This window comes from Benincasa hispida, chromosome 8 (assembly GCF_009727055.1).
Source record: "Benincasa hispida cultivar B227 chromosome 8, ASM972705v1, whole genome shotgun sequence".
Lineage (NCBI taxonomy): Eukaryota > Viridiplantae > Streptophyta > Magnoliopsida > Cucurbitales > Cucurbitaceae > Benincasa > Benincasa hispida.
The window spans coordinates 19855202-19865640 of NC_052356.1; the positions used below are offsets into that span (position 1 = coordinate 19855202).

Here is a 10439-nt window from a genome sequence, read left to right on the forward strand (position 1 = left end):
ACACCTATTTTTGGGAATACTTTCCCCCTAACCCTATTTTTGTCATTATTTATTAAAAAAAATTATTTTTTTTAAAAAAAAAATCCAATTTTGCTAATAGAAACAATAATACATATGCAATTTAAAAGATATAATTAAAATGTTAAATTCTCATTATTTGTAAAAATTAAAATTCAACCATTAGCTATCTTAAAGATTACAACATCTAAGGAATTTAAAGTAATAAAGTCTTAAACTTAAATAATTAAAACATCCATAATTATTCTAATAAAGTCTACAATATTAATATATATTACTTTTTTCAAAAAAATATTTTTTAAATTTAAAATGCAATATCATTATTTAAAGTAATAATAATAAACTATTTGAAGGTTCTTTTAAACTTACTCTTAAAAATTCAAGAACCGAAGAGATACATGAACCAAACATATATATTATTAAAAATTTGAGGATTAAAAGGATACATTTTGAAAACCCAAGAATTAAACACAACTATTCTTTATAACTAAGGGAGTGAAAAGACAATTTTTTCTTTATTTTTTGTTTCATCCAATTTACAATAATAAATTATCAAACCTCTATCCTTGACAAAAAATTCTCTTTAAAAGTTAAGCTCGGTTAAACTATTCTTACCAGATTTGGACTTTTGAATAATCCTCTCCAGTTCTTGAAAAGGTGAAGGTAGGAGAAATATAAAAGAGAGTTGATATAAATTCAAGGTTAAATTACGAATTTTAAGCCTAAGTTGTACAAAAGAGAATAAATTAGTTTGAATGAACATAGTTTAACAGATATAAATACCAATTACTCAACTCACAATTCTCCCATTTTAACAGATAAAATACCAATTGCTCAATTCACAATTCTCCCATTGTTGAAATCAAATAATAATGATAATAATAGAGCAATACTTAGGTGCACATACTTAGGTGCACTCATTTTTATGCAATCCAACTCAATCATATAACAAAAATATTTTTTTAATTAAAAAAAATGAGTTAACATTTCATTAGTTTACAAACTGCCAAATGGTTGTGTATAAATATAGGGGTGCAAGGAAAAAACCCGAAAATCGACAAAAAAAAAAAAAAAAAACCGTCAAATCGAAATCAAATCGACCAAAAACCGTCATCAATTCAAGTTAGAACCCGGTTCAGTTTTACAGTTCCAAAAATAAACCAAAGCAAGTGCCAAATGGTTGTATACAAATCCTTTTTTCATTCATTAACTATGCATTTTACAATAAACTCAATAACACAGATCCCACTTGACAGAAATCTGGTAAGAAGAAGGAGAAAAGCATTACAAAACTGAAACACAAAATAGCTATACCCATCACTACAGGCTACAGCAATAGCATTTTCAACCCTGCTCCCTACTTCTGTTTCCCATGTAGCAATTTAAGTATGCATTAGTGGAAATAAGAACACTGACTATACAACCGCTCAACAATATATAAGCCGGGATTCTTTCCTCCTCTCTCAGATCACCTCGTCGGGTTTTCATTTTCGTTATGTTTTTCCGAAGACCCAAACTTATGTAAAGAGAGCAGATGCAGATGGTCTAGGATAAGCAGCGACTTCCTTGTGTGAATTGCCATTGTCTGTGTTTTGCTTACAAGTCCTGGATCTTCTTGTACCTCCAGTTCCTTTCGAATCCTGGAGATCATTCAACGTTGTAACAATTTCGTCCATACTCGGCCTGAACTTGGGTTCTACAGATAGGCAACGTGATGCAAGGATTGCTAATCTAAAAGCTGATTCCATGGAGTAGTTGCGTTCAATACGTGCATCAAGTAAACGAAAAGTCTTGCGTCGATTAGCAAGCAAGGGTTTGGCCCATTCGACCAGATTCTGTTCCCCCGGTGGTCGATTTTTGTCAATTGCTCTTCGACCAGATATCATCTCCAATAGAACAACCCCAAAACTATACACATCACTCCTGGCACTAAGATGACCTAAACAGTCAGGATGAAATAAAAGATTAACAGAAGAGATCATAGAAAAGATTCCTTTTCTTCGCTAAAACAAGCACATCGGTGCAATCATTAGCTAAGTATTACCTGTGGCTAGATATTCAGGTGCTGCATATCCATACGTCCCCATAATTCTGGTCGAGACGTGACTTTTGTCGCCTGTCGGTCCATCCTTGGCCAGCCCAAAATCAGAGAGTTTTGCATTGTAGTTCTGTAATCATACCATAGAATGGACTCTTCAGAAAAAACGGCCAAAAACTGAAATTCTGCTACAGTGTAACAACTACTTACTGAATCAAGGAGAATATTTGACGTCTTGAAGTCACGGTAGATAACTTTGTTTTCATCACTGTGAAGGAAAGCCAGTCCCTTTGCAGCGCCAAGAGCGATCTTCAAGCGAAGGCTCCAAGAAAGAGGTTGAAAATACAGACCTCCTGAAAGGTTTAAAAAAAACAAGTTGCAAGAATAAATAAACTGAGAATCCTAAACGATTGAGCCTCTTACTTTAATCAGTGAAGGAGATGAGAACTTACTTCTAAACAAATGGTTTTCTAAACTGCCTCGAGGAAGGAATTCATAAACCAGCAATCGATGTTCATCTTCCAAACAGTAGCCTATCAGTTTCACAAGGTGAGAATGATGGAGTTGTCCCAGAAAATTGACTTCAGCCTACAGTATTGAAGAAACTAAAGGTAAGTGGATTGATACTTGATAGCTTATTTTGTTGAAGTCAAAGATAAAGCAGAAATCATAAACGTCCCGACATCTTTTACCGTAACGAACATCGACTTACCAGCCACTCCTTGTGACCTTGGAGACCATCTAGGTTAAGCCTTTTCACTGCAACGACCGTGCCAGACCCTGGCTTGGCAGCAGAAAATGAATGCTCATCGATCCAACCTTTATAAACCGAACCGAACCCACCTTCCCCCAACAAACTATCAGGACGGAAATTCCTAGTAGCCAGTTTAAGTTCTGAAAAACTAAAGCTCTTCAGATTTGTGGACTGAAGAATCTCATCCTCACTCCGAGGAATTGATGTTGATGAGAACTTGCTGTTGCTGCTTGAACTAGAGAGATTGATCGCATCTCGGCTAACACCGGTTAAGTTTCCTCCTGCATAACTTAAATGTAAGATAGATATCCCTATTCCATACTTGAACTAAAACTATTATTGTCAAATCAAGTTGAATTGCATATACAATTTCGATTGTCAGCAGAGCACCATTCCCAAATTCGGATTCATGTAAGCACATCCAAATACCAGAAAGATGCAAAAGAACAAAAATATTCCAATTCCAAACACAAAAGTATATGGCTGCCGGCTCGTGGGAGTCCAGTGAAACACAAGTTGTAAAGAATGCATAAAAAAGAAACCAAAACCAAACAGTAAACAAACAATTGAACAAAAAATGCTTACCATTGTATCTAAATTCAGAGCTTTTGTTTTAATGAGTTGACTCACAGATCTCAATCATTCAAGCAACAAAAGTTCTTCAAACTAACGTACTGTAGACATCAAATGTCAAAAACTCAGAGAACAAAACTCCAACCATTTGTTAAAAGCAGAATCATGAGAACATGTTTTTTCCCCTTTTCATTTCCCAATAATCAAACGAGGGAAGAACATGGAGAAGAGCAAAGAAATGAACAAAAAAACTTAAACACAATGGATATGATATTCATTTCTATGGCTTTTTTTTTCTTTCAGAGCTCTCTACCTGTACTGCATGTGCTAACAGCTTTAATCCTGGCGCTAAAGCAAATCCCCATGGAACTGGTTCAAAATCTCACAGTCTGACCACTTATCTCCCTACGGATCACAAAATTCAGCGGCTTACAGCAAGAAATTTCAACAGATCCGAGTTCGAAAATGGAGATTCATATGTTAAGTCAAATGGGTATCGCTCAAAACCCTCCACAAACACTTGCATGCAATCACAAGTTCAGAATTGAAGTTCTTACAGCATAAACAAGAACAAAAACCGAAAGAGCAGGAAAACCCCCAAAACCCAATGAACATGGGAGGGAGTAAATTCAATTAACAGGTTCGGTTCAGAGACCAGAGCCCCTAGCAAGAAGCGAAGTTGAGAAGGCAGATATAGGAGGTGAAAACAAACATTTAAAAGGGTCGAATCGAAATGCGAAGGAATCTTTGAAAACAAATCGAGAGAGAGAGAGAGAAGAGGGGAAAAGGGTTGAGAGACTACTTTGACTGGGAAAATTGTGCAAGAATGAATAAAGAAATGGAGCAGTGGGAGATGGTTGAAGGGGGTCCAGTGGACGAAGGTGGAGAAATTTGCACTAATGGCGGTCAGTCCACGGGCCCGCATTTTGGCCTAGAAACTTTTCTTTTTCTGGACTCTTTTGAAAGCTTTTTACCTGGTCAAATAGAAGCAGAAGCAAAACAGATAAGGTTTTGGGGCTACAGAATTCTGATGCGATTCTCCACCATTTGATTTCATCAGGACGAGAAGCCATAGAATTGACAAGAAAGTAAAAAAGAATTCCATCAATCATCACTGCAATACTCTGTTTTGCCAATATCCATAACCGTGTGTTCTGTTTTTCTTCTTTGCTTTTGCTCCTAAATTTGTGATCCATCTTCGTTGAGATAGGAATACCAACATCTATACTCTACCGTTTTTCTAATACGTATAACCTTAAATGGTTAATACCGTTTGTCCTAATTTATATTAAAATGTATGAGAGTGTGTGAATTATTCATATGGTCTCTCATCCACCATTAATGATGGTTTAGAGTGGTAAGTGCGAGTGAAAGAGTCAAGAAGATCGGGAACACGAACACGAATGAGAGATTGAGAGTGCAAGAGAGAGAGCGAGGAGGAGTGTGAGTGCAAACACGACCGAAAAAGTAAAAGAAAAATGTGAGTGAGAGAGCAAGGAGGAGTGCAAGTGCGAGGGAGTGAGAAAGGAAGAGTCGGAGTACTACTGTATGAATAATCTTAATTTCATTCAAACTCACTAAAATTGTGAGGGGCAATATGGATAATTAACACGCTCTTAGTCTATTCTGACAATGACAAAAGGTCATTCTTCATTATTTACAAAAACGGGGATAAACGATATTAACCATTCAAAATTTAAATCATCTATCCATGAATTAGGCTTAATTTGAAATTACTTTTGATGATTTCTAAACCCAAATCTCTTGTAAAGTAGTGTAAAATTATGTTTGGTAAGTTCCATTTAAAAAACAAATAAATTAATTCTAAGTTATAGTGATTGTTATAATTGCTAAAGTAGGCATATTAATTCAATTATTCTAATGTTAATATTTAATTTCTAATTTACTTTGAGACAATTATTTAGAAAATTACATGAATTAAATTGCAAATAGTTTTGTTTAACCTAAATTATTTATCAAAGTTTATGAAAAATAATTGTAATTACAGAAAATAATTTGTGGGATTAAGAAGATAATTTGAAAGGAATACACTCATAAAATCAATGATCTAATTAACTTTCAGAGTGTGTTTGCAATTACACATAAATTACATGAAATCAATAATCCTATCTTATGAGCATGGAACAATTAGCATTAAAAGATTTGAAAAATCCTAATTAAGTCATTTGTTGAATTCAAAAAAAAAAAAAATTACAAATTAATAGTAGGATTATGCACAAGCATTTAATGATTTGAAAAATCCTAACTAAGCCCATTGTACTGGATTTTTTTTTATTATTATTCGTAATTCACATAAAATTGATAAGGAATTTTATGGAAATATATTTAAACGAGTCCAACATGATCTAAATTCAGCTTTCAGTATGAGCACAACATTCCAATCCTCTATCTTCTTTAGTTTTATGTAGTCTTAAATCTACAACGAATTAGTTTTTCTCTTTAAAAAGAAAAAATCTTATTTATTTTGTACTTTTTTGTGAGCTCTGAAAATATGGTCAACTAATATATTTTTTTAAGTCATAAACACACTTGGTTCATTTATCAATGTGCATGGGTGGAAAAATAAAGAATAATTACAATTAGTAGTATTTTTAAGAATAATAATCAAATATATAACATCATTTTTAAAAAATTGTAAATTTAGACAAGTCTATCAACGATAGACTTCTATCATTGATAGAATTCCAAATATATCCGCGATAGACTTCTATCGTTGATAGAATTCCAAATCTATCCGCTATAAACTTCTATCATTGATAGACTCTTACTAGTGATATGATCTATCACTGTCCACTCATACCAATAATATGGTCTGATAGACTATTTAAATTTGGCTATATTTGCAATTTTTTTTACATTATGTTATATTTGTTAATACTTTTAGTCTAATATCTATATTTGCAACTGTCCCAAAAATAAATAAATATACCCTACACATTTAAAAGAATTCCATAGTCACAAAAAAGCAATATATAATAGAGGAACTAATTGTCTTAAATGGTAAACGGTTAAAAATATTCTTAAATATAGTAAAATATCATTATCTATTAATGATAAGACCGCGATATACATCTATAAATAGGAGATAAATCGTGATAAATATTGATAAATATTTATCTCAATCTATCACGATTAGATGGTGACATTTTGTCATATTTGTAAATAAATTGGTTCATTTTCTTTTATTTGAGAATAATCTCAAAATAAATAAATAAATAAAACAGTAATTAGTAATATATTTCTTTTTTAAAAAAATAGGAAGATATTATCATAAGTATTATTATTAAAAAAAACAAATTCGCCTACCAATCATAATAGAATTTTCAGTGAGATCGTGCAACAGTTTTTGTTCAAATTTGGCAGTTTATTACATATTCAAAGCCTTACATTTTTGTGGTCAAATTTTCTATCGTTTTCTTAGGAAACAAACAAATGCCCCTAATTTAAAAATAAAATAAAATCTATTTTTCCACAATTTTCTTCACTTACTTCAAGCAATCACATGGGTCCAGGTCCTATTGTAGGTAGAAAAATGTACTATTTATTCCTCAGAAGAAGAATTGTTTCTTAGTAGTACCGACCAAAGTCCAATATTGATTTTCAAGGATACAAATTTTGTATACAAATAATTAATTTGATTAAATTATAAGTTCATTGAAGTTTCTTACCCTTCCAATTTTATGTTCAATAGTTTCTTAAATTTTTAAATACGTCGATATTTAAAAAAAAAATTGGAGTGAGGAATCGAACTTCTAATTTTAGATGTTTACCGACAAAATTCGTGACGTTGGGAGACGAATTGTCGACATGTTTTTAGATTTCTGTCGACGATGTTGAATGTGGGAGATGTGTTGTGGGTGCCCAGCCCACTTGTGGCACAAGCAAGACTTTATTTTAAACTTGTGTGAGTCCAGTTGGGCCTAGTTTTTGGGTTAGCCCATCTTGTAAGCCCTAGGTTTTCTTTTATGTGATATGGGGATGACCTAAGGGAAGAAGAGTGAAAAAGAAACAAAAAATCGAAGAGAAGATAGTAGTTCGATTTTGCAGCGGCAGCTTCCACAAAGTTATCAATTGTCGGAGTTTGAACTGTTGGATTGTGCTGAAATTTGGTCAACCTGTTCGAGACACATAAAGTCTTATTTTGAACGGTTGATCGTTGTTTGGAGCTCTGATTTATCCGTAATCTCTGCCGAATAGAACGTGTAAAACTGGGTGATTTTCATTTTTTTTATCTCTCAAGTATTCATCTTTTATGTCTGAAAGTATTGGTGGATAGTGAACCTTTATATGACTGATTTGGGTTATTTTTCACTCAATTTTATCATAATAAAAGAACTTTACAAGGGTGGACTCCTCACAAGTCCCGTGGTTTTTACTCCTCACATCGAAGGGGTTTTCCACGTATAAATCGTGTGTGCTCTTTGTTTTTAATCTTCTAGAATTTTATTGTTAATTGTTGTCCATTTTTGGTTGATTGTTTGGTGATTATTTGGTGATTTATTCGTGGTGTTTTGGAGAACAATTATTTGGCTGATTGTTTTGGAGGAGATCCTAGTGAGTTGTTGTTAGATTGTTTAGGTCCTATCAGTTGGTATCAGAGCAAGTTTTAATTTAATCATTGTTATGGAGTCTACTAGTAATGGTGGAGGTGGTTCGATGATAAAATTGACATCAGCCAATTATTCCATTTGGAGATTGATGATGGAGGATTTGTTATATTGCAAAGATTTGTTTGATCCAATTAAAACAATAAGAAAAGTAGATGGCACAATTTCTAAACCTGCAAAACCAGAGAAAATGGAAGAAAAAGATTGGGAAAAGTTAAAGAGAAAAACTTTGGCGACTACTAGGCAATAGGTTGATATTAGCATTTTCAACCATGTGTCTAAGGAGTCTGACCCATATGAGTTATGGAAGAAAATGGAAGGTCTTTATGTAAGGAAAACCGCACATAACAAAGCTTCTTTAATCAAGCAACTTGTTAATTTGAAATTGAAGGGCGGGAAGTTGGTTTCTGAGCATTTAAATGATTTTCAGGATATTATTAATAAGTTGACTACTATGAAGATTGATTTTGACGATGAATTGCAGACTTTTGCTCTGTTGAGTTCTTTGCCAAGCAGTTAGGAAACCTTAGTTGTGACTATTAATAACTCCGCTCCAGAAGGTATTTTGTCTTTGGATGTTATCGAACAAAGCATGTTGAATGAAGAGATAAGAAGAAAGGAGACGAGAGTTGATAATTCACATGCTCTTATTGCTGAGAACTATGGAAGAAACAAGAGTAAGGGACCTAAAGACCATGGTAACTCAAAAGGGAAGTCAAGTCTAGAGACAAATAGACTAGGACATGCCATTACTGTAATAAGTTGGCCATATAAAAAAGTTTTGCTATCATTGGAAGAAAGAACAAAGTAAGAAGCAAGACTCACAAAAAGAAGAAGATGATAAAAATACTGCATCAATTATTTCTTAGAGTGATAATGCTGTCACCTTGATTTGAGCAACTAATGAGCATCATCATGTAGAGAGTTCAAACACAAAATTGGTAGTAGATTCAGGTGCTTCATACATTATGTTCCCAAAAGAGAGTATTTCACGAACTATCAATTTTGTGATTTTGGTAATATGAAGATGAGAAACGAAAGCTCAGCTAGCATAATTGGGTTAGGTGATATTCATGTGAAGACAAGTGTTGGGTACATGCTTACATTAAAGAATGTCCACCATATTCCTGATTTACGCCTTAAATTATTGTCTACAAATGTCCTCGATCAAGAAGAATTTTGACATACCTTTTGTGATGGTAAGTGGAAATTATATAAGGGTTCAATAATAGTTGCTCGAGGTGGGTTGTATTGCTCTTTGTATAAAAAAAACTTGAGCATATGCTCTTCTGAGTTGAATGTAGTAGAAGAAAAGAATTCTCCAAATTTGTGGCATTGAAGGCTAGGGCATATAAGTGATAAGGAGATTAAATTGTTGGCAGGTAAATCTCTTATCCCTGTTGATAAAATAGTTTCTCTGGACCCTTGTGATCATTGTTGGTAGGTAAGCAACATAGAATTTCCTTTTCTAGGAAGTCTACCAGAAGCCAAGGAGAATTGGGGTCTCTTCAGGTGGATTCACTTGGTGGCAATAACTATTTTGTCATTTTTATTGATGATACTACTCGAAGAACTTGGGTGTATATATTGAAGACAAAAAGTCAAGTGTTCGAGTTCTTAGGAAGTTTTATGTCATGGTAGAAAGGGAGACTGAAAGGAAATTGAAATGTTTTCGATCTAATAATGGTGGTGAGTATACTTCAAATAAGTTCAAGTATTATTGTCCACAACATGGCATTAGACATGAGAAGACAGAGCTTGGCACACCACAACATAATGGTGTTGCTGAGAGGATGAGTAGAACCATTATGGATAAGGTGAGGTGTATGCTTATAATATCTGATCTTCCTAAAACATTTTGGGGTGAAGCAGTGCAATGTGTCGTGTATTTAATTAATCGATCTCCATCAATTCCTCTTGATTTAGACATTCCAAAGAGAGCATGGAAGGGACATGATCCCACTTATTTGCATCTTAAAGTCCATGGCAGCAAGGCATACATGCATGTGTCTAAAGAACAAAGGTCAAAACTTGATTCGAAGACCAATCCATGTATTTTTGTTGGGTATGGTGATGAAGAGTATGGTTATAGACTCTACGATCCAGAAAAGAAAAAGGTAGTGAGAAGCAGAGATCTAGTATTCTTTGAGCACGAGAAGGGTGCAGATCTTCTTAGTACAAAGTACACTTCTACTTAGAGTTATGTTTTGATACTGCTAATGATACTACTTCTACTCCTTTTTGTTGTTCAGTCGAAAAATGAGAATGTTGATGATGTACATGATGATGTTGGTGAGATACAACTTGATGGTGATGTACCAGGTCATGTTGATGATGATGGTGATCTTGATGAGTCTTCATTTGATGAAGAAATTCATGGGAAGGATGCATATGAGGAAGTGATTCACGGAGAAGTACATAAGCAGAG

General features: G+C 33.7%; 1 protein-coding gene across 1 annotated transcript; it reads right to left on the reverse strand.

The window, feature by feature from the left end:
- Nucleotides 1-1186: 1186 nt before the first annotated feature.
- On the reverse strand, nucleotides 1187-4218 carry LOC120083319 (probable serine/threonine-protein kinase PBL10). The gene is made up of 6 exons (XM_039039018.1): nucleotides 3697-4218; nucleotides 2769-3091; nucleotides 2509-2644; nucleotides 2267-2409; nucleotides 2063-2186; nucleotides 1187-1957 (listed from the first exon to the last, which is right to left on the reverse strand). Exons 1-6 carry the CDS (start codon nucleotides 3746-3748, stop codon nucleotides 1536-1538), a joined length of 1200 nt encoding a protein of 399 aa, XP_038894946.1. The 5' UTR covers nucleotides 3749-4218; the 3' UTR covers nucleotides 1187-1535.
- Between the last annotated feature and the right edge of the window lie 6221 nt (nucleotides 4219-10439).